The sequence below is a fragment of the Carassius gibelio genome, chromosome B22, assembly GCF_023724105.1.
Source record: "Carassius gibelio isolate Cgi1373 ecotype wild population from Czech Republic chromosome B22, carGib1.2-hapl.c, whole genome shotgun sequence".
Taxonomy (NCBI): Eukaryota; Metazoa; Chordata; class Actinopteri; order Cypriniformes; family Cyprinidae; genus Carassius; species Carassius gibelio.
In genome coordinates this window covers 6342056-6367611 of record NC_068417.1, presented here as the reverse complement: position 1 = coordinate 6367611, position 25556 = coordinate 6342056, and the positions used below count along the sequence as shown (strand labels likewise).

Sequence of the window (25556 nt, the reverse complement as noted above, 5' to 3'; positions counted from 1 at the left end):
TGTTTTATTACCTGGAAGATCTGCAGGAGACTGTCTGTAAAATTCTTGTGGTTCCTGTGAGACTGTAAATCTGGATCTAATGTTTCATACTGAAGCCTGATAGTAAATAAAATAAATAAAAATACTGAATTTTTAGAAAAACAAATATAAGCAAAAAAAGAATGTGTTAAATTTATGGACTATAGGTTTTATGATAATTATTCACTGACACACTTTCTGACACAGTCTATGTTTAAATAAAAATAAGAAACACATCAAATACCATTTGGTTCGTGATGTTTCTTTACTGAAGACTGGTCCTTCTTGCTTTGACCAGTCACTCTTCACAGACACAGAGCTGGACACATGTGAGTCTGATCTCACACTAATGACACAAAGAACAAAACACTTTACTACAGGAGCTCCTTCAGTCTCATTTAAAGAGCTTCACTGTTGAGGATGGTAATGAAGCACAGTATAGACATGCATTTGTTCATCTATGACTATGGAGAGATGGAAAGACATATTCATGTTTGGCTGCATGATCTATTTTCCATGGTTAATTTATACCTCCTTGTGTCTGCTTGTGTGATTGTGCTACTGGAAAGAAGCTCCAGACTGAGTTCAATAAAGAGGAAATCAGTGGTTTATTGTTTTATTTCATTTCTATCCCAAGCATCTTAGTGGAGAAATAAGCCAACACAACATTATAATGTCAAAGATAATAAATACCTTTTGTTAGATGTTTTTTTCTCACTGAAGTTCGGCAAGTTACCATCCTTTGACCGGTCACTCTTCACAGACACATGTGATCCTGATCTTACACTAATGACACCAAGAGAGAAGAGAAACTTTTCTACAGGAGGTTCATCAGTGTTTTATATTGACACACCTTCTCTCTAGTCCTTCACAGAAACATCTGCAGAGTTTAAATGATAGCAGTCATTCTTGTTTACAGACTCACAATTGTTTAACAATTTCTTTAAAGTACTTAAAATGTGAGAATAAATATATTTTACAAATATTTGACTGATCTAATTAAAGAGATTTTCAACTCTCTTACATTTCAGATACTATCTCAGAAAGTTATACTTTTTCTTCTTCACTGTAACAACTTTATGTCCTGAAGTGACAACATAAAATACAGTGTATTTAGGTGTGTTTTATTGTATTTTATGTACAGTGTGTTTAGGTGTGGTTTATTGTATTTTATGTACAGTGTATTTAGGTGTGGTTTATTGTATTTTATGTACAGTGTGTTTAGGTGTGGTTTATTGTATTTTATGTACAGTGTGTTTAGGTGTGGTTTATTGTATTTTATGTACAGTGTATTTAGGTGTGGTTTATTGTATATTATGTACAGTGTATTTAGGTGTGGTTTATTGTATTTTATGTACAGTGTATTTAGCTGTGGTTTATTGTATTTTATGTACAGTGTATTTAGCTGTGGTTTATTGTATTTTATGTACAGTGTATTTAGGTGTGGTTTATTGTATATTATGTACAGTGTATTTAGGTGTGGTTTATTGTATTTTATGTACAGTGTATTTAGCTGTGGATTATTGTATTTTATGTACAGTGTATTTAGCTGTGGATTATTGTATTTTATGTACAGTGTATTTAGGTGTGGTTTATTGTATTTTATGTACAGTGTATTTAGGTGTGGTTTATTGTATTTTATGTACAGTGTATTTAGCTGTGGTTTATTGTGTTTTATGTGTAGTGTATTTAGGTGTGGTTTATTGTATTTTATGTACAGTGTATTTAGGTGTGTATATCTGATGTTGTACACAGGAAGCTGGGAGAAAATGCACTGCAGCTTCATAAAGCGTGCTGTACACAAGCTAACCTTTGGGTCGCACGGCTCAGGAACAGAGTTATTAATAAATCTTAAACACTGAATCCAAACAAAGAGGGTTTGCTTTCTCATCCAAACACACAGCGTCTTCACAACATGACGACAACACTACAACTCACTGAAGCCTCGTCTTCTCTTTGTGTTAAACTTTTTTTATTATTATTAACTTTTTAATATTTCACATTGTGATGCAGACATTTGTGAAATTAATATCTGGACTTCAGTCAAGGCATTTTAATCATTTCTGGATCAGTGTTCTCTGTTAGACAGAATAAATCACTTTACAGGAGACTGTGACCTTTGTAACTTTGAAGATCTTACACAAACAGATACAGTACAGACCAAAAGTTTGGAAACATTACTATTTTTAATGTTTTTGAAAGACGTTTCTTCTTCAAGCCTGCATTTATTTGATCAAAAATACAGAAAAAAGTAATATTGTGATATATTATTACAAATTAAAATAATTGTTTTTAAATTTATTATACTTTAAATCAGGGATAGGCAACTCCAGTCCTGGAGGGCCACTATCCTGCAGAGTTTAGCTCCAACCCTAATTATACACACCTGAACAAGGCAATCAGCGTTTTCTAGATAGATACAGGCAGGTGAGTTTTTATGAGGGCTGAAGCTAAACTCTGCAGGATAGTGGCCCTCCAGGACCGGAGTTGCCTATCCCTGCTTTAAATGATCATTCATTTCTGTGATGCAAAGCTGAATTTTTAGGATCATTATCACATGATACTTTAGAAATCATTATAATATGATGATTCATTATCAAAGTTGGAAACAGTTCTGCTGCTTAATATTTTTTCAGAACATGTGATACTTTTTTAGGATACTTTGATGAATAAAAAAAAAAGAAGAAGAAAAAAAAGAAGCTATGTTTCTAAAATATAAATATTTTGTAAAAACAATATACACTACTGGTCAGTAATTTGGGGTCAGTAAAAAAAAAAAAAAATTTCTTTTTTTAAAATAAAATCAATACCTTTATTCAGCAAGGATGTGTTAAATTGATAAAAAGGATTAGGAAAGAAAATATATTATTAGAATATATATTATTAGAATTATTATTTTTTGAATAAATGCAGATCTTTTTAACCTTTTATTGATCAAATATATTCGACAGCAGAACTGTTTCCATCACTCATAATAAATCAGAATATTAGAATGATTTCTAAATGATCATGTGATAGACTGGATGTTACATGTGACACTGAAGGCTGGAGGAATGATGCTGAAAATTCAGCTTTGCATCACAGGAATAAATTATTTTTTAAAGTATATTCAAATAGAAAAGTATTATTTTAAGTTGTAATAATATTTCACAATATTACTGTTTTTCTGTATTTTTGATCAAACAAATGCAGACTTGATGAGCAGAAGAAACTTCTTTCAAAAACATAAAAAATAGTAATGTTTCCAAACTTTTGGTCTTTACTGCACATTACAAACTAAAGGAAAATGAAAACATTCAAAAGCATCATATGACCCTTTAAATTAAGTGTGAAGTCAATTTTAATGTCTGACAGTCAATTTATGACCTAAAAACCCAAATCACTGATGTGGAATAATTTACTTAAGTCCATATCCAGCGCTGAAGAGCAACTGTAAATTGACTATAAATTATGATGATTTTGATTTTAAATTCTCAGATATTTATCATCTATTTGGTTACTTTTTAAATGTCTATATATTTTTTATTAGGAAGTAACGAAGCTCCGAAGTTGTGCAAATAATTTATAAATATAAAACAAAGTTTGTTAAGGTTTTATTTATTTTTTTCTCCAGCAATCCTCTGAAAGTGCAGCAGTGTTTAAAATGATTCTCTGAAAACAGTCTCAGTCTTACCTCTGTTTGTGTGAGAGACTCATCTTTCCTCTCTTCTCTGACAGACTGCAGCTAAACTGTCATTGATCAGCACTGGCTTGAGACAACAATCTGCTGTTCAGTGTGACCTGGAGATGAAGAGGTTAATGAGATCAAGAAATATGTTCAGTTAGCAGCCACAGCAACAAAACACACTATATAAAATAAAGTGAGTTACAAACTAATGCACTGCCATGTAGAATAACCAAATGGTCTTAATGAGAAATTACTTGTTTAAAAACACTTTCGATTTCGCGTCACGAAAACAACAACATAAACCAGAAGCGGAAATACGGAAAAACCTTCAGAAACACATTCGTTTTCAATAAAACCCCTTTTTGAAAACATACTTGCAGTCTTGTGCACTAAGAAGAGATTTATAAGTATTTTTTAGCTAAGCTTGTAAATGAAAAATGTTTTCTAGGTCATGGCATGCATCAAATCTAACGAGCAACGCTTTCTCTTGCTATCTGTGTGTTTTCTGCAGTTACTTTCGTTTTCTTCTTCTTCGTGGGTTTTACTGGAGAGTATCGAGCGAGCTGAACAGTTACTGCCACCTGCTGTACTGGAGAGAGGATATTACACCTAATACATTTAAACACTGCATTATTATTTTCACTCTTCCTGGACTCTTATCTATCATATTCACTTCAAATGTCACACATGCAGAGATTTGTATTTATTTCTTACTTTAAATTATTTCAATTCATATTAGGGTACAGTATTAATACTTGTTCTACAGTTTCTGCTTCATTATTGTGTATAGGCTCAATGTCCAACAGGGGCCTGTACCATGAAGCTGGATTAGGTGGCTAGTCAGCTATGTTTCAGCTTAGTTTCCGCCAACCCATGGTATCTTACGTTGCACGGCTAACCTGCTCCGGGGCAGGTTATGTTCTGGATTCAAGATCTCAGACTGAAGGTGAACCAATCAGATGTGAGAGAGGTGACACATGTCTGACACAAAGTTACTCCAGTTTATCTTGCTCCAAATTAAAGGTCACTTATGCTTAAAAATAAAATAAAATAGAAGTCTGGCTTTAATGATAATAACTGAGTCATTTTATGATTTATATAATTATTGTGATTCATATTATTATTTATCTCTTACACAAAAGCAATTTTAGTTTAACAGTTATTATAAATTATTTGTAATATAAATAAGCTGTAGTATCAAAAGATTGAACTATTTTAAAAATTACAAATCTGACGTTACATGTTCAAGTCTCTATCACTATATATTTTCAAATGTATAAATTAAGTTAACAAGTTCCACTTGTGACTACACTGATGGAGCAAGATCATTTATTTTATTAGTCCTCCTTCATTTTTCATATGACATTTAAATTTGTCACATTCTTCAATCTCTTAACCTTTAGCAAAACCTTTAACCTTTAGTTTTGAATCTCGCTGGGTCTCTCGCGACAAGTAAATCAAACTCGCTTTGTGTTGCAAGGCTCGTGATTGGCTGTTCGCCAGTGATGTCACACATTCATGTGCACGCGCTCCACAAACTCAGGATCAAAGCCTGAATTGACAAAGAAAGTTGATGAACAGCATCATGGTACCAACAAAGACGGACTGGAGAGGTTTGGTTTTGTCAACTCAAAACTAATCCTGTAACTCTGAATTTGTTCAGCTACCATCATGGTACAGGCCCCTGGGCTTTGATTCCATCATTAATTTGTCCAGCTGAGGGTTGAAAAGAGAATCATCCCATATTAAAGACTAAAAAAGTAGTGTTCCGTATTAAAAATAAAAAAAGAAAAGAAAATGATAAACAATAGGAATGTACAAATTCAGAAATAAATTTGTTAGAAGCAAATAACATGGTTTATCAGACTATAATGAAGTCAAGTCTGCTTTATTGTCAATTCTTCCACATGTACAGTACATAAATACAGAGAATTGAAATTGCGTTACTCTCAGGCTCACGGTGCATACAGATAACACTAACAGTAGAACCTAAAAATACAGATAGATACAGATTAAATATTAAATACAGCTGGACCAGTTTGTAAATGAGCTGTTGAGGGATGATTGTGTTGAATGCTGAACTGAAGTCTATGAACAGCATTCTGACGTACGAGTCGTTTTTGTCCAGATGTGTGAGTGCTCAGTTGTGATGGCATCATCGGTCGAGCGGTGGGACCGATATACAAACTGGAAGGGGTCCGGGGGGGGGGGGGGGGGGGCAGACTTGATGTGGTGCATGACTAGCCATTCAAAGCACTTCATGAGAATAGGAGAACATGTGACTAAGAGAGATGTAGAAAATGTCTGTGAAGACATCAGTGAAACATGAAATCTGATGAACTGCTTTATAAACTAATGGTTCTTCAGCCTCATTGATGAAGGATGAAGAATAAACACAACCTGTTTGTTCTTCAGTGTGTTTGGTTCTGCAGGGTTCTAGATCTCTCATGTTCTTTCTGTCCTTCAATAAACTCTGTCTCTGCAGATTTATCTTCTTCATGATGATTTGATGCTGGTACTTATGGGCTGAAATAATAAATAAATAAATAAATAGATTATTGTTTATCTTTTCTCTTATTACTATAAAGGCACATAAAAAAATAATATATATATATATATAAACAAAAAACGTACAATTAAAAGACCCCAAATACTAAAAAATGTAAGCATTTAAAAATTGAAAGAAGCAATGAATTGAGTTTGACTTAATTAAGTGTTCTGGTTTTGTGTTTTATATGAAACACAGTTCATCACAGATTAATAAATAAATACTGTTGTGATAGCTGCAAATGTCACAATAGGCTTTAAACCAGGGGTGTCCAAACTACAGCCCGCTATCACTCATGTGGTAGATATTTATATTTCAGTTCTGTAGTACATTATAAAACAGTGTGCAATAATATAGTGTGTTTAAATTATCATACTTAAAAATAGCATGAATGCAACTTTACTGGGACAAAACCTCCCTTCACTTATACTGCTAACCAGGGTTCGAAATTAAAATTGTTTTCTAAAGTTACCAGCCAATCAGAATTTCCACTAGCCATTTTTATTTCTCCGTGAAAATAAGATAAATTATAAGTGCCACTGAATGCATTTGATCATTTTATTAACATTGTTGGCATGGAAAACACATATAAAGTACAATGCATACAACAAAATATGCACAGAAAGTGCAAACACTTCATATATCATTTGAATCATGTCTTCAGAGCTCTTCTTCTTCTTCTTCAGAGGTGTCATCAGAATCTGAGCCACCCTCTGTTCCTTTTGTTCGGTGTTTGTGCAGAAAGTCAGGCCTGCATGAGCACAAACTCTCAGCGTGCCAGATGTCAATGACTGTGGTTGGATCAAAGTCTTTGATGTCAGGTGAGCACAACTGGGTTTAAGGAGGTCAGAGAGGGTCTCATCTTTTAGGTGTGAGCCCCAGTCACTCTTTACCTGCTTCATAACACTGAACCCTCTTTCACAGTCAGCTGTAGTTGCAGGGATTGTGAGGAGAGCATCAGAAACATCAAGGACATCAGGACATGATGGTGCAGTAATCTGTTCACAGTAGACCAGGTCTTCTCAAAGGTTCCTGCAGCAGGCTGAGACAGAAAATATGCTTTCTGCACTTGCAAACAATTATACATTTTCAAATGCAACTTTAGTTATTAAAAGATGGCATCAAATTTGGACTGTGCCTTTAACAAATTACATTTACTCTGATTCCTGATAAACACAATAAAACTGTCTCACAATATGAGACCTTTCTATAGAGCTTAGGAACTTTTCAAGCACTTGTTTTTTCTCAAACATCAAGTACCTCCTGCTGTGTGAAGTTCAGTCTTGAGAACTGTCCATTGATCAGGGATCAACTCCACATTCACTCCAGCAGACAGTAAAAGAGGTCGGAAGTGACTGATGAAGATTTGGTCTTTACATGTGAATTGCTAACCTGAACTGGTGTCTGTCTCTGGCCAGCACTGGAAACTGGTCAGCCGCATCTCCTGCAGGACACCACTGTTCACATCACTAAATCTAGCAGTGCTGAAAAGAAAGCAAACATTAAATAATCCATCTACACTGCTGGTTTTAGTAGGCTATAAATGAACATACCTCCTCCAAGTTTTGTAAGTTCACCGTTGTTTACCCCTGTCATTACAGATGCTCCATCTATGGTGATTGCCACTTGCTTCTTTTTCCATTGAGTGCTGACTCCACTTCCCATTATACTACACACTGCTTCAGCTAGATTTGCAGCATCTGGCTTTGAATCTAAATCAGCTTTGACCTTGTCCTCAGTGGCACTTGTGACGTAGAGCATTTCTTCTTCCATCACTACACTGTCCAGAGATCATCTGACATGACTGAGATGAACTTGACATCTGATAATCTGGCCCTCATCTTTTTTCTCTCATCCTCTGCTATGTAGTGTATGAACTCTTTTGCCTGGTAGTCATCTGTAATTCTCTCCTATCTTCAATCCTTTCTTTCGGTCTACCCTGAAATACATTTTTATGTAAATGAAGCCACTGTTAGCACCTTCAACACAGTACATTTCAGTGAGATTTCTTTATTATTATTTTTTTTTTAAACTCCCAATCGTAAAGTTTCATCCTTGTCTATGGAAGCACTCTGAATTGTATTAAATGCACTGTTTTGCAGTGGCTCTCATGATGACTTCGCGAGCTCTCATGGTCCTTCACTGCCTCAACTTTAAAATTATTAGATCCCACCACGAAACAGGGCTTGGGTGCCGCATTGCATTCTGGGACATGTTGATGGCCTCGCGAATGTAAACACACAGCAAGTCAAACAAGAAGAAGAAGAGTTGGATGGGTTCAGAAAAAAAAAAGTGGCCAAACTGGCTAGTACGTTTTTATTAACACCCGCCAAAATGCATTTGAATCCGCATTTGGCGGGTGTTAATTTTGAACCCTGATTGGGATCCACCTGAAGTCTATAAAAGACTGAAGTGATGATGAAATCAGATACTGCTTCCAGACCTGAAGAGCTCTCTGGCTCCAGAACCATCGCTGATATTGCCTTGAGCAAACAACTTACTCACATTTATACTTTATTTAATACTTTCACAGTAATTGTAGAATATTTGTATTGCTTACTTACTAATTGTAATGAATAAACTGACTTGTAGTAGTAAATAACACAAGTCTGCCTCCCTGGCATTGATTTATAGATAAGAACAGACCATGTCTTCTGTGACCTGTTTTATGAAGATGAACTCAGACGCTTATGAGATAGAGCAGATCTGACAGAACAAATAAAACAAGGTAGAAGCTGTAGGAAACTTAGCACAATATATATCTTAAACATCTCTAAATAATACAGTTTTTTACCTTTTAACTTTGCCTTGATATGAACAACTCACATATCTGCAGAGAGAAGCAGAAACAAGCTTGTGAGTGCATGAGACATGATAATTAAACTTTCTTTAAAAAATCCAAAGAGATATCAGTATTAAAACACATCAAATCAATGAAATCTGATGTTTGTCTATTTGTGTTTAAGTGAAGGCAGTGCATTAATTTAGAGATGATTAATGACTGGAAAAACAAGTGCATTCAACTGTTTGAACTTAAAAAATCGACCTGAAATAGTAGACCATCCGGGGACTTTGGGCATACTCTTTATCATACTATGCTTTGGGACACACTTATTCTAAACATATCTGATGGATAGTATGAACATTGAGATACAGAGCTTGTTTTCCCACATTAAGACAACAGCTCACACACAATTTCTTTATGTCTGTGAGTAATTATACCAATAACTTTGAGTTTATTGTTACTACTGTTGACATATATAATAATGTGGTCTAAGTTTAAATGTTAAAAAAGAAAAGAAATGCATTTTAAGACATCTTGTCATATACCAAAATTGGACGTTTCTGTAGAATGACCCTTGACCCCTGTTGTGCCGAAATCGGTGACCTAGTGAAAACTGTGACAGGGGTCTCTGTTCAGCAAATGTTCTCGCAGGAGCAGAGCGCGCACACGTTACATTAGAAACTGAACCAGAATGATCCGCATCAGAGGAGCTGAGCGCTGTGTAAAAGATGATTCATGTCTTAATGCTAGAGAAAACATCGACTGAACAAACTAGATACTGTCACGAGCATCTAAATGATTATATAGAAAAGAAATGAAACATTAATGCTGCTGCTGTCTGCTAACATTTTAGGCTAACACTAAGAACTGTTTCCTTATGAGATGTTTAGCGCTTATTATGTATAACATATTCTGATTATCTGATAAATGTAGGTCTTCATTCTTATTACTGTTTACAGTAATTACCCAGTAATGTTGGAGATCTACAGATCTACAGTTTGCTCCTTACAAATGCATCTGATGCAGTCACTGAATCTGACAAATCATGACTATCGAAATGTTACCACACTTTATTTAATAAAGAAACGGTTGGCGAGACACAACTCACAAGTCGACATTCAAGTAGCAATAATTAATGATAATTTTTATTAAATAAAGTGTGTTTTCTTAATCTCTCCAGTCCCCAAAGCAGACCGGTTCTGGTCTCCATTAAGGGGTCATATGATGCGATTTTAATTTTTCTTTTCTCTCTGGAGTGTTACAAGCTCTTGGTGAATAAAGAAGATCTGTGAAGTTGCAAAGACTAAAGTCTCTAAATACTCCTCAGAAACTTCACACACACTTCAATGATTCAAATCTGAATATTATACCATTGAAATCTTATTTTATTATTAGGACTAAAAATATTTTCTGTGCATTCTTCAAAGATTGTCCTCATTTGTAAAACAAAGTAAAAATGAAGGAAAACAAACACTTGATGACAAACAAAAACTTTAATTTTAAAATCTTAAAGGACATTAAATTATCTATATACCATTATAAAATTTACAAATAGATTTCTGTAATTATTTTGTGATTTTGTAGGAAAATAATCAGTAAATTAAACCGTAATTAAATAGAATAACAAGGAGTAGAAAATGTTTTAAATAACATGGAAATTTGTCACATTGTAGATATACTTTATATCTTTTGACACATTTAAGTGCTGCACTTGACAATCACATTTAAACATCTGAATCATTAAGAATGAGTTTAATAGAAATATTATTAAACTGAAGAGCCAGACAGACTCATCTGAGCTTCTTCCTCCTCTGTTCCAGCTTTACATTAAACACAATGATCATCTGCTTGAATACTAAAGCAACATTAATCATTCAGTATCATGTTTCTAACAAACATGCTGCTGCATTATTTGATTGTAAAGTCTGAGTCTCTTCACCTGTATGGATCACATTTACACATTTATCACACATTTATTTCTCCTCACAGACACAGTAGTGAAGCTCTTCTGTGGATCTTCAGCTGATGTTTACTGCTCCTCTCAAGATCACTTCACTTTATGATACACAGCATTCATCAACTTCTGGTGATTTAACTCAATGAGGTATTTCTTGTGATTGATGGGACTTTTGGTGATGGATCTCTACCAGAGACTTTTGGTGATAGAAATGAAGAGAAGATAATCAGAGTTCAGTCACATTTTAATAAATGACAAGGAACAAACACAAATGTGATTTAGTCTTAAAATACAAATCTTTCAGTTAAATGTGTCACTAGTTAAAGCTGTTTGTCTCTAGTTTAAACATGTTTGTGTTGGTCTCAGTAAATAAGTGAAATGATTGCACAGCTCGCTGGAATACTGGATTCTGATTGGTCAGTGGTGACATTCGGAGGTGTGTTATTCATTAGGTGTGTGTCATTAGCAGCAGAATAACACACAGTCATACGGTATTTGAGTCGGGCGTTTCTTTGACTTCTCTCGTATCACAGCACCGCGCTCTCACTCGTTTCATTCAAACACAACTGCTATTAGCTTGTGCCTCAGTTACTGACTGGATTTACCCTCAAACCAAACCGCAGGAGATTCCTGTTAATAGTAGACTTGAGGAGACATTGTTCAAAGTGTGTCTTGTTGTTCAAGTTGTTGCTAACTGAGCAGAAGTGTTTAGCTGAATCTAAATTGTGTCTAATTCTTCACTTGTGTGTCAAGAAAGCATATAATAAGTGTGATAATGCAGATGCAGCCGGATGTTATCACAGAATAAGTCTCTTCAGGAGGACACAAGTCCTGATCACCCTGTCGGGTTTATTCTGTGATAACAAGCGGCTGGAGGTACATTATCTCTTACAGAAAGTAAGTGTAAAGTAATGTGACGTGTTGCTGGTCAAAGTAAAAACACACAAGAGACAGAGACATTGATCATGTGATGCTGGACGACTGTGAGCTGAAGCTGAATCTGCTCTGATTTTACCAGCGTTTTCCTACAATCTGAACAAATCTATTTCAAACTCTAATGATTCACTATTACTGATCTCATTAATAAAGCAGCTGTTGCTGTAGAAAGCTGTGACAGTCTGCTTTTCTTCTCTTTCCTTCTTTGTGTTCAACATTTTTATCAACTTTACATTTCATTCTGACACAAACCCTTTGAAATAAAGCTTGATGATCATTTGATCAACTCTTTTCACTAATATCTGAAAGTATATATTTGTTCACATATCAGAGGTAAATTAATCTCTTTAATATCACAAAGTGAAGTTTACTCACATCAGTTTACAGTTTGAGTCTCGTAGCACATCAATGAGCTTCTGCTTTGAATCTCCAATCTTATTACCTCTCAGATCAAGCTCTTTTAGAAACTGCAGAGCTTTTGTGTTTGTTAAAGACTGAGTTAAAGAAGAAACATCTGTAATGTCACAGTAACGAAGACTAGAAAGAGACAAACAGAGGAAGAGAGATCATCTTACAAACAAATCATTAAGATGAAGAATCTTTCACAAATATAATGTGAACATATTCATCATGAGATATTGAGTATAAAGTGTTTTGTTGAACTCTTATGTGCTGTTCGTTTGGGGACGACACTCGAGCTGTTTGGGCTCTCCAGAGAACACAGCCAACAAAAGGACATTTTGTTACAAAATGTGTCATTTATTAATGTTTTTACTCTACATTTATGTAGTTTTTTGAAAGATTTATGATATTTTGTAAATGTATAAAATGTATTAATTAAAAAAATATTTTTAAATAGGTTTTTATATAAAAAGAATATAATTTTATATATAAAGTTTAACACTAATGAGCTGATGGTATTTCAGCCATCTGTTCCATACTAGTGAATCCTGACTCTTAACACATTCGGAGTTCAAAAGACCAGAACGTGAGTAAACAAGGACCTTCGTTGTTTACATAATTCACCATTTTGGCCGCCCTGAAGTCGGCCACATCCTGCCTTGAGTGACAGTTATTTACGACAAGAAATTCCAAAGTCACGTGGGCGAGCCTCAAAGGAGACACTAAACCAACCACATTCCAACATACACAAAAGGAAACCTTTCGTAAAGTTCCTTACTTTTGTAAGTCCTTATTAATATGTTTTTTTAATGTTTGTGTATTGCATAAAAATGGTTAATCCTGGGTAAATGGTTAAAGTGCTGACTTATAAGTGGAAATGTTCTCCTCAGCCTAACTCTTTCTTAAAGAGAGCCATGGTCCTGTGTGGTCGTAAAATTTTACGACCACACAGGACTACACAGGACAGGAAACCTAATCCTTACAAAAGAATGGTAAAATGTACTCAAATGTAGTCTTAATGTGTATATTATTGTTTTTGCGGTGCATTAGAGGTTTCCCATATAAATTGGGACTATCTGCAGTGTTATCATGTGTTAAGCAAATCTTTAAATATGTGTAATTCTGCATTTGAATTTAACTTCCATGTTTTGATCATTTATATATATATTATGTTTAGTATTGTTCTAATCGTCATGCTCTGACAGACCCATTTATCTAGAGCAAAGTAATGAAAAATGTATGTAATCTGAATTACAAACTTGCTAGAAATATCCCTGAGGAAATCTGACACGCCCTAGATCACCAGGGGGTTGTTTTCTACAGAGACAAAGGAACTTTTTCCCGCTGCAGATCGCGGACGTTCATTGGATGTTCCCTCGAAAAAGGGGCGTGAACCATTTCAAGCTATAAGAATCGACCGAACAAGGTCCGCCCTCTCTTCTTCTCGTTCTTGGTCCTCGGACACGCTGCTCTCCTGTGCGACCAATGTTGCTTCCGCGCGGCCTCATAGCGCAAGTCCCCTCAGCACAGGGGCTGAGAGAAAAAGCCATTTTAATGGCTCCTTTGGAAGCTTTCGTTTTTGTTGTTTCTTTTCTTTTCTTTACTAAGTTTATTCGACTATTCGCCTCTCCACACAAGGAAGACGAATTCTGGAACATTGTTTGTTGAACCTTTCAAATACCGCGCGAGGACAGGACAAAGGACCACGTGCTACACGCTCACGCCAAGATCAAGCGCAGCGTGCACGCGCGTCACATGGTCTCCAGAACCACGCACACTGTTTTCAAAAGGAACAGTGTGCAAAGCTCACACGCTCGACGCCGATCTCACACCACGCACACTGGGCCATGCAAGTATCAGTTTTCTATGGAGATTTAAATGCTGCTTTAAATTGTTGCTATGATCTGATCGTTGTTGGCTTCCAAAAGTTACTGACTATGATTTCCATACCTGAGCTCCTTATGTGAACTCATTCTATTCTCTCTCTCTCTCTCTCTCTCTCTCTCTCTCTCTCTCACTTCCTGTTTGTTGTTGACGGCTGAACTGCGTTTGAGCTCCGTCACTATATTCTTTTCATTGACTATTTTTAACTTAAAAATCTATTTTATACACCATCGTTTCCGTTTATATAACGCGTGAATATATCCTCTATTGTATTCTACAACAAAAACAATTAGAGCGACTCGCTATCACTGGATTTATTTTGATCTCCCGGGTCCGCTATTAGCTTTTAGCCAGTTAGCATCAGCAAGCGTGGTTGCTGCTAACTGAGCTTACATTGCTAATACTCTATTCACACACATTACCACTGCTGTACTCACTGTTACTTGCTTTAATGGCGGATGAATGTCTCCACTCTGTGCAGCTCGAGCTCGAGGCCGTGGGGAAGCAGATTCGCGACCTGGAACGGAGGCAGGCCGAGCTGAGAGAGCGGAGAGCCGCGCTGGAATCATCCCGGGCTGACGCTCACAAGTCCGGGGTAAGTATACAGCGTGCTGTTAACAGTCCCACCACGTCTACTCCGTGTGTTTCTCTGCGCAGGCCCGGTGCACCCAGGACGCGATCTTCCCAGATGTCCTTCACTGCGACGCCGGGACACCACGGACCCTGGGTGCATCCACAGCGGAGGATGCGAGCCGGGTCCCGGGCGACGACATCTCCCCCTCCTGCCTTCGAGATCTCCATCCAGAACCGCTTCGCTCCCCTCCGCGAGACAGGACGCGACGCTGTGATCATCGGAGACTCCATCGTCCGACACGTAAGTGCTACGTTAGCCGAAGGTAAAGTGCACACTCATTGTTTGCCTGGTGCTCGTGTTCTCGATGTTTCTGCGCAGATACCCGCGATCCTGAAGGACGACGAGAGCCCGAGAGCGGTCGTGCTTCACGCCGGGGTTAACGACACCACGCTGCGGCAGACGGAGACGCTGAAGAGGGACTTCAGGAGCCTGATCGAGACGGTTCGCAGCACGACGCCCGCGGCGACGATCGTCGTGTCAGGACCACTGCCCACGTATCGACGAGGACACGAAAGGTTCAGTAGACTTTTTGCTTTAAATGAATGGTTGTTGTCATGGTGTAAAGAACAGAAACTGCTATTTGTTAATAACTGGAATCTTTTCTGGGAGCGTCCTAGACTGTTTCGCGCTGATGGATTACACCCCAGTCGAGTCGGAGCGGAGCTTCTCTCTGACAACATCTCCAGGACACTTCGCTCCATGTGACTAGTAAGTCAATTCTCAAATAACCATTATGATGAGTTTTGTTCCACCCGCTTAAATGATAAAAGTACTTGTGCTGTAAAACCTATTAAGACTGTGTCTGTTCCCCGAATAGTGAGGTCAAAATATAAATATAATGTAGGATCTAGAAAAAATCTTATCGTAATTAAACCAGAAAAATGTAAAGTAAATGAACAAAAACAATTTTTAAAGTTTGGGCTCATAAATATTAGATCACTCACACCAAAAGCAGTTATTGTAAATGAAATGATCACAGATAATAGTTTTGATTTACTCTGCTTGACTGAAACCTGGCTAAAACCAAATGATTATTTTGGTCTAAATGAGTCTACTCCACCAAACTACTGTTATAAACATGAGCCCCGTCAGACTGGTCGTGGCGGGGGTGTTGCAACAATATATAGTGATATTCTCAATGTTACCCAGAAAACAGGATACAGGTTTAACTCTTTTGAAATACTAATGCTAAATGTTACTCTGTCAGACATGCAAAAGAAATCTAATGTATCTCTTGCTCTGGCTACTGTGTATAGACCACCAGGGCCGTATACAGAATTCCTAAAAGAATTTGCAGATTTCCTCTCAGACCTTCTAGTTACAGTTGATAAGGCGCTAATCATGGGAGATTTTAATATTCACGTTGATAATACAAATGATACATTAGGACTTGCGTTTACTGACCTAATAAACTCCTTTGGAGTCAAGCAAAATGTCACCGGGCCCACTCATCGTTTTAATCATACACTAGATTTAATTATATCGCATGGCATCGATCTTACTGCTATAGATATTGTACCTCAAAGTGATGATATTACAGACCATTTCCTCGTATCGTGCATGCTGCGTATAACTGATATTAACTATATGTCGCAGCGATACCGTCTGGGCAGAACTATTGTTCCAGCCACCAAAGACAGATTCGCAAATAACCTGCCTGATCTATCTCAACTGCTATTTGTACCCAAAAATACACATGAATTAGACAAAATTACTGACAACATGGGCACTATTTTCTCTAATACATTAGAAGCTGTTGCCCCAATCAAATTGAAAAAAGTTAGAGAAAAACGTACTGTACCATGGTATAACAGTAATACTCACTCTCTCAAGAAAGTAACTCGTAGTCTTGAACGCAAATGGAGAAAAACTAACTTAGAAGTTTTTAGAATTGCATGGAAAAACAGTATGTCCAGCTATAGACAGGCTCTAAAAACTGCTAGGGCAGAGCATATACACAAACTCATTGAAAATAACCAAAACAATCCAAGGTTTTTATTTAGCACAGTGGCTAAGTTAACAAATTACCAAACGCCACCTGATTCAAATATTCCACCAACGTTAAATAGTAATGACTTTATGAATTTCTTCACTGATAAAATAGATAACATTAGAAATACAATAGCGAATGTAGATTCTACAGCATCTAACACTTCAGTTTCATCCATCGCACCCAAACATAAACTGCAGTGCTTTACAACCATAGGACAGGAGGAGCTAAATAAACTTATCACTGTATCTAAACCAACAACATGTTTATTAGATCCTGTACCCACTAAATTACTGAAAGAGCTGTTACCTGTAGGCGAAGAACCGCTTCTCAATATCATTAACTCGTCGTTATCTTTAGGACACGTCCCAAAACCATTCAAGCTGGTGGTTATCAAGCCTCTTATTAAGAAACCAAAACTAGATCCTAGTGTACTGGCAAATTATAGGCCTATTTCAAATCTTCCATTTATGTCTAAAATTTTAGAAAAAGTTGTGTCTGCTCAATTGAGCACCTTCCTGCATAAAAATGATCTGTATGAAGAATTTCAGTCAGGTTTTAGGCCCCACCATAGCACAGAAACTGCACTTGTTAAAATTACAAATGACCTGCTCCTTGCGTCAGACCAAGGCTGCATCTCATTTCTAGTCTTACTTGATCTTAGTGCTGCGTTCGACACCATAGATCATGACATACTCATAGATCGATTACAAAACTATACAGGTATTCAAGGGCAGGCTCTAAGATGGTTTAGATCCTACCTGTCCGATCGCTACCATTTTGTTTACTTAAATGGGGAGTCATCTCATTTATCATCAGTAAAATATGGAGTGCCACAAGGATCCGTCCTAGGTCCCCTTCTATTTTCAATATACATGTTGCCCCTTGGTAATATTATTAGAAAATACGGAATTAGCTTCCACTGTTATGCTGATGATACTCAGCTATATATATCAACGAGACCAGATGAAACTTCCCAATTATCTAAGCTAACAGAGTGTGTTAAAAATGTAAAAGATTGGATGACAAAGAATTTTCTCCAATTAAATTCGGATAAGACGGAGATATTAATTATTGGACCAAAAAACACTACACAGAATCTTGTAGATTACAATCTGCAACTAGACGGATGTACTGTTACTTCCTCTACAGTCAGAAATCTGGGTGTTATATTAGACAGCAATTTGTCTTTTGAAAATCATATTTCCAATGTTACAAAAATTGCATTCTTCCATCTTAGAAACATTGCCAAGCTACGAAACATGTTATCTGTTTCTGATGCAGAAAAGCTAGTTCATGCATTCATGACCTCTAGACTGGACTATTGTAATGCACTTCTAGGTGGTTGTCCTGCTTCTTCAATAAACAAGCTACAGGTCGTCCAAAATGCAGCAGCTAGAGTCCTTACGAGGTCAAGAAAATATGATCATATTACCCCAATTTTACAGTCTCTGCACTGGCTACCTATTAAGTTCCGCATCAGTTACAAATTATCATTACTTACCTATAAGGCCCTAAATGGTTTAGCTCCAGCGTACCTAACTAGCCTTCTACCACGTTACAACCCATCACGCACCCTAAGGTCACAAAACGCTGGACTTTTGGTAGTTCCTAGGATAGCAAAGTCCACTAAAGGAGGTAGAGCCTTCTCACATTTGGCTCCCAAACTCTGGAATAGCCTTCCTGATAATGTTCGGGGTTCAGACACACTCTCTTTGTTTAAATCTAGATTAAAAACACATCTCTTTCGCCAAGCATTCGAATAATGTATCTTTTTAATTGTGAGTGTAGTTGCATCTGATCAAAGGTGCATTTTTATTTTTTATTCATTACCTTGGGTTAAACTAATTTTACTTTGTTGGATCAGCAGCTATGCTAATGATGTCTGTATTTTGTTTCTATGTTTTGCCACGGGATTCACATCCCGTGGTAACTAGGATTTACACAAGCTCCAGTCTGGATCCAGAACACCTGAGAAGAGATGATGCTGACCCTCAGAGGACCCCAGATGATGCTAACCCTGAATGAACAAACAGAACTAACAATTATTCCTAATTGTGTGACTTAATCATATAATAACTTAATAATATTGATAGTTCATCGTCTAGCTGACTACGTCTTGTATTATTATAATTTTTTAGTTTTTCTAAAATCCTGTCAAATGTGCACAAACTACTAGCTACTACTAAATATTGTAGAAACATAATTTTCTGTAAAGTTGCTTTGTAACGATTTGTTTTGTAAAAAGCGCTATACAAATAAACTTGAATTGAATTGAAAACTTGAATCTCTCTTTTATTTGGATTCCGTTATGTCTTGTATAAAGCTTACTGTTTGTATTGTCGTACGCATATTTACTCTGTGTCATTTGTAGTTTGATGTATTACTAGTTGATTTATTAAAAAAAAACCATATACTGACGATTGGCTTGGACTCCACCCCACTTACATTACGAGTCACTGAGATGTCTGATCTTTAGCTACAAGCTTTAAATTTAGAAACTAAATTTATCATAAGGATAGGATAATGTTTTCATGGCCAGAGAATATTTTTCCTTGAATTATAATAAGTGATAACTTTATTGGAAATTGATAGGTCAGTCTGGTTTGCTGGACAAACCACTGTTTGATTTGCAGTAATTTACAGTAAGGCATATCACAACAATTGATATGGAGAATGGAATATTGACATATTAATGAGTAAATTACAGTGCCCTGTGATTATTTATTGGTATAGGCAATTGAGCTATTTTTCATAATCAATCAAATTTAATGTAACTGTCATCTGAGATATTAATCATATTCCTGATTAATTATTCAAATTCCCTATATATCATTTGAGTTAATTATTCTGTAAGACTCATTGTTGTTACATTATGGTGGAGGATAACGCGGGCATTTCAAACTTCGTTTTGTGAGCAATCAATCTGTGTATATGGTTTTTAATAATTTCTGCACGTGCGCTATGAAATTATGTAACGTTACTTGTGAGATAAGTCGCAAGACGCGAACTCACTCAACTGACTGAGGCAAGAAGCTGGTCAGTCAGCGCGCTAGATATTTGTAGAAACTTAACAGTATAGTCACTGTTATTTTTAATGAAAGTAAACTGCAGTATAATGTTAAAAGTATCCTGTTAAGAAAGACCAAAATCTTTTTACAATGAGAACATTTTAATATGAATAATTAAAAGATAAAGAAATATTTTATTAGTTGCAACATGTAAATCTGAACATGAGCGATGTTCCTCTGATTCAGTTAAAAAGGCCTTGCTTGTTAAATATCGTTATTGAATTCGTGGTAAACCACATGATATTCAAAAAAATCAACGATAAAAACTCCTGGTCTAAAATTGGCTTAGCTACCCGATTTTTAAACCTAAAACATTTAAATTATAAGTGCTATTTTGATAAATGTTTATTGGAGTCAACAGTTGGAAAATTCCTGTTTTTGTTACATTTGTGTTTTGGAAGTGAACGGATTCTTCCTTCACCCTATGTTAATATAGCACCTCAGAGATTAAAACCTTTGGTTTGTTACTTGTGATTTTTGATGCAGAAAATCAGCCTGACAAACAATCAGATAATTTCTAAGTCATATTGAAATTGTAATTCCGCTATCTAAACACCAGAGGGAACGCGTGGTTTAGAAATTTCAGGGTACACCCTGCTTTCTGATTCCAGCTTGCATGAGTGCAAAGCTGCCATCCTGTGGCCGTTTCAGATAATGCGCTCTGATTGCTAATTTATAATCCCCTGTGATGTATTTGAATTAGATGTCTAAATTCTCGATAATTATTTGCATTTACAGCTTTGCTCGTGCGAATATTATTAAAGGGAAACAAAAGAATGTTCCCTGCCTTTGACTGTTTACATTTACTTTGAGTTTGGTTCAAACATGATTTGAATTAAAATGTAATTGTTAATTGTGGAAATCTAGATGTGTCAGGTCAACTACGGTTTGACCCACTTAGAAGGTAAGCCATCTAGTGGCAGTCTCCTGTTAAATCGACTAACAGACCTCTGTCTTTTCCATTCTGTTTTGAATTGCATGTCCACTTTTACCCTTTTTTATTAATCTCACCCCGTTTGATTAATTTCATGATCATTAATGATAACTTACAAACTATCATGGGTTATTATAGGATATTATTCAGATTTTCCTTTTAATTCATACATGCTTATTTAAAATTTTGATTTAAACCAGTTTTGAATTTTAATTTGAATTAAGTTTTCTGCTCAGCAGGTTAAGGACAGAGAAGCAGTACTTCCCCCCTTGTGGTGAAAACCAGCTACTTCTTCTCCCTTGTTTCATTCCTGTCTTTTAATTTGATGTTTATTATTTTTCTTCTCTCTTTTGGCTTAGGTTATTTTGATAATTACCATTATTATCATAATTCCCTTTCTTTGTTTTATCATTATTAGGTAAAGCTGTTACCTTTCCTCTATACATGTATAGTTACTCAATTGATGTTAAACAAACCAATCCTTAATTAACTTTAAGTTTCCTTTGTTCATCCTTTGTGTATTTGATTGTAGAACTCCCTTGGTGATTTCCAGTGAGCAAGGCTGCCCGACCGGTGTTACCGATACTGGCTGCGAGTGAAACTCGGTTCCTCTTGTCTAAAGAGACATCGGCAATTTTGGCACTCCAAAGGTTGTGCTAAAAGTCACAAGCTGTTCGAGACGGCGCCACACCAGAGTAACGGAGGACCGGGGACACTGCGGTTGAGTGTTTGGGGAGCACCGGAGAGGCTGACCAAGCCACTGGTTCCCACCTGAATGACTTCAATTCAACCAGGTGAACCAAAAGTGATAAAACCTATCCACTTATTATAAGCCACAGAATATTAGATATTCCCCCGGATATATTTTAAGTGTTTGACCCTTTTGCTTCTTTAAGCCACACCATATCTCTAGGTTTCCTACCCAGATAGCCCACTCACCTGTTGGCCCTATCTTAAAACCTAGCAGTAGGCTTAGGCCTCCTCATTCTCACTAACACATTGTGTTTCTATTGTTTTTATCTCATTTCAAGTGTTGTTTCACTTTGATCTTTTTCTACCCTCTGTTCTGTTGTGATTTGTTTCTTTCATTTCACATAGAGACAGTAACCTGTGAGCCACCAACACGAAGTTAAATCATAGAGTAACCAGCAGCCGGTGTCATCACACGACCCACTAGGCTACTGCCTGTCAAATCTCCATTTCAGGTCCTTCGTTGAGCCAAGTTAATTAGCTACTTAACTGTCTGACTGTTTGCATCAGTTAGCCCAAAATTCTCATAAACAGCACAGCCCGTATGAATATAGCTCGTTAAACGTAGAACGAACTTGCATTGGTCTTTTTGTGTGTGTGTGCTGTGCTTCTCTCACCGACAGAGAATCAGGATGTTCCAGGCATCCAGTCCAGCAGTCCACGGGGGCCACCTCTCGACATGGTTGAAAGCAGTGACGACCCCCTTCCTGCCCAAGGACGCCAGTAACCTGCAGCACCCAGAGCAACTAGACACCGAGCTAGATGAACTGATGGCACGCGATCCAAACCAAAGCGACTACTACAGTGAACTCGCCAGGATCTTCGGAAGCCTAGTTCACATTCTCGTCGCCCAGGCACGGCTCAGTGAACAGGGGCAACATCGCGGAGGAGGCCTGGAAGGACCAGGCCCCAACCCAGAGTCATCTGGATCAGCTCCTCCTCGAGACCCAGAACCAGCGCGAGAAAGAGGACGACACAGATCCAGAGCTACAGAAAGGAGTTGAAAGACGAGCTAAATTCAACAAGCTTACTCTGCAGAGAGACAAGCTCCAAGATGAACTTGACACTGTTCACACAGAACTGAGACAATCTCACAGATTACAGAGTGGCTGGATCGGAGAAACGCACACCACAAAGTTTCTCCCGGCCCGCCACTCCAACCCTTTCAGCCAAGAACCCAGAGCTGAAAAAGGGGGTGTAAGCTCACGGCTCAAGAAATCACCAGCCAGCTTACAAGAACAAGAACCATGGGCTCCTTATTGCTATGGACCTCAAACAGGGCCGATTTGAAAACCCACAGACTTTCTGTAGTCAGCTACGAAACACCTACTTTGGAGCATGCAACGAACCAGATATGGAACAGGATTTCAACTTAAAAACTCTGTTCCTCCTAAACCTACATGCCAGTTGGAGTTTTAATCTCAGAGTCCCAGCGTGTCCCCGTAACAGGACTACACAAGAGTTACGGAACCTAGCCCACAAAGCTTGCACCAAGCAAAAGACTATTTGTGAAAAGACTGTAAAAAACCCCAAAGTCTCTGTCTCTGAGCACTGCTTGGAGTTAACCCTAGATGGCGCCCTACAACACCACAGTCACAGATATTTTTACAGAGAGTCAATACCGTTCCAAGCCTGCAGAGGGCAACACAGTGCAGCCACGTCTGAGACAGCAGAGATCCTGAGGGTGCTGAAAGATCTTCTTCACATGAAAACTCGCAAGGAAGATGAGCCAAGCACCCAGAACACTGCCCGTCATCTACAGACCACAGAGCTAACTGTTACAGCACAAAGTGACAACAACACCCAAGCTCCACAGTCAACAGCTGCACACCCTGAACGAGACAGCACAGGTCCTCACACCAGGTACCACAAACACAAGGTACCCGAAAATGCTGTTTTGACTACCTGCCTTCGCAGCGAGCTACACAAGACCGGTCCTCACCACCCACCGATCGTCACACCTGCCCTGATGCCAACATTCCTGGGCAGCCTTGTCAAAAAGGGGGTGGGCCGAAAAGGAGTCAACAGGGAAGACATGATCGACACAGGATTAAACCTGACGGTGATCTCATCTCACCTTTTCAAAAGACTCCAATTTGAAGCTAAGAGACAAGATCGAACTCTTACACCTCAAACTTATGAACTGAATGTACAGGTGTACAGACAGAATGACATCCAGTTTGAACAGGTTGTTTCCATTCACCTGACAATCGTTCCGATGAGTCTAATACATCCCATGTATGTCCCACCAATGAACACTCATACATTGCTCATCGACAAAGACCTGCTAGAACACTTTGACCCTTTTCTGAACTTCAAACAGCTAAAAGACTTTGCTCAAGTGCAAGAACCTCTTTCTCTCCAGCCACACAGGTTGCTAGAGCCAGACTGTCAGGTCGCAGAGGTCACGGGAACTCCCACAGAGCCAGACGGTCAGGTCACAGAGGTCACGGGAACCCCAGCAGCCAGCCATGAGTACAACGCCCTAACGTCAGGCCCAAGTTCAAGCCTCTGTACCTTAGTCAACAAACAGGGTACGGTGGTACCAGCTTACACCAAAGGGGTCGCTGTTCGGCTCAACCTGCAATGTGGTCAAACCTTACACCACATGCTGGGTTTCTTCCAATCCTCACCTGAATGTGTGGAACTCGGACTCACACTTGCAAACAACAAGCATGTCAAACACCAACATCTGTTCCAGCAATGTGATAACATCACAAAAACACACAATGTGATCATGTACTGGAAGAAGGTAAAAGGACACTCGAAGTTACACGGAGCAAAAGGGGGATAATGCCAATATATTTCCATGACGCAGCATGTGCTGCACCACGCAGCACCAGAGCCACTGACAAAACACTGAAGCAAGCGTCATGCCAGCAGCAAGATGTGGCAAAACATGGGCGAGGGCGAGCTAAACCCAGTCGCCGTCCACTAAGCAAAGAGGCTGCCCTGTCCAACCAAAGACAGCCCTCGTTTGTTTCTTTCTCCCCTTTCTCTCTCTCTCTCCCTATTATCTGTACCAGGATGCTGCTGTGGTTTGCCGTGCCGTACTGGCAGCCAAAGAGAGGACAGCTGCCACCGAGAAAACCGCTGAGACTCCTGACTACCGATGACAGGGCACACTACCCCAGCACTGTAACCGAATACAGCTGTACAAGGTTCCGATGGAGAGAGGACTCCCTCACTCACACTGAGGCCGATGTAAAACACATGTTCAGCCAACATGAGAAAGTGACTGTTACACAAATGGAGTTAGGTGGACACCACCACCGCTCCAAACAGTTCCTGGGAGCTTTGCTTAGAGCCGCTGCTGCCGCCAGAATGTTTAACATTGTTATGTCCAGTGTCAGTGCAGTGAACCAGACCGTAAACTCCTTGAAACCACTGTTTACTGTCTTCCAGAAGGACTTTACCCAGACTCAGCTGTTTACAGCGTTAACAACAGACATGCTGTGGGAGGTTAGCTCCTCCAATGACAGCCTAACCACGAGTAAAACCCCACCACACATGATACCCTTAAGCCTTTTGTTAACTGTGCTGGCTTACACCATCACCATGCCAGCTGACCTGCTACACATACACCTGGCCAACTCTCTGGATAGCGCCTTCCTACGGCACGTCAACCCCAAACAGAGAGAAGTGAACGTGCTCCTGAACCAACCCATCAGCGAGTCAAGCCAAGTCTACAGACCTAAAGACATTGTCAGTGTCAGGATGTGGAAAAGCAACACCCACACCAAAACACACATTCCAAATGTGGTGGCCTACCACGACAGCGACACACAGCTGTACCTGGCCCCAAACATACACATGTGTGCTTTGTCCAAAGACATTCATTATCTCCGCCTTAGCAAACCCTTCCTCAGACACAACTCTGAAGGAATCTGCGAGCTGCAACCCTGGGTCAGCGATACGCGCTGCCCTGCCGAAGCCAAGCCTCGTACACAAGTCACAGAAACGCAAGCAGAGATTGTGGG

The 25556-nt window shown here is 38.3% G+C and overlaps 2 protein-coding genes and 1 long non-coding RNA gene across 7 annotated transcripts in view; 1 reads left to right on the top strand and 2 right to left on the bottom strand.

The window, feature by feature from the left end:
• The window catches only part of LOC127987694 (uncharacterized), a 2462016-nt gene that overhangs the window by 554735 nt on the left and 1881725 nt on the right, over positions 1-25556 (bottom strand). The window lies entirely within an intron of this gene.
• Positions 6666-9523, bottom strand: LOC127987794 (uncharacterized). Of its 2 annotated transcripts, none has more exons than XR_008161402.1 (4): positions 9028-9523; positions 7787-8172; positions 7494-7717; positions 6666-7275 (listed from the first exon to the last, which is right to left on the bottom strand). It is a non-coding gene; the product is annotated as an uncharacterized LOC127987794 (long non-coding RNA). The 2 variants fall into 2 exon arrangements; XR_008161403.1 differs by having other exon boundaries at positions 7626-7717.
• Positions 14334-19100, top strand: LOC127987736 (uncharacterized). 4 transcript variants are annotated; one of them, XR_008161357.1, is made up of 4 exons: positions 14334-14792; positions 14855-15071; positions 15150-15539; positions 18759-19100. XR_008161357.1 is itself a non-coding variant. In XM_052590133.1 (3 exons), the coding sequence occupies exon 2, from the start codon at positions 14886-14888 to the stop codon at positions 15534-15536; it is 651 nt and encodes a 216-aa protein (XP_052446093.1). In that variant the 5' UTR covers positions 14334-14792; positions 14855-14885; the 3' UTR covers positions 15537-15539; positions 18759-19100. The 4 variants fall into 4 exon arrangements, 3 of the variants coding, with proteins under 3 accessions (XP_052446093.1, XP_052446092.1, XP_052446091.1); XM_052590133.1 differs by having other exon boundaries at positions 14855-15539; XM_052590132.1 differs by having other exon boundaries at positions 14335-15071.

Bases quoted from the DNA above. Each gene is read 5' to 3' on its own strand.
- LOC127987736 (XM_052590131.1), top strand. From the start codon at position 14,649: ATGGCGGATGAATGTCTCCACTCTGTGCAGCTCGAGCTCGAGGCCGTG.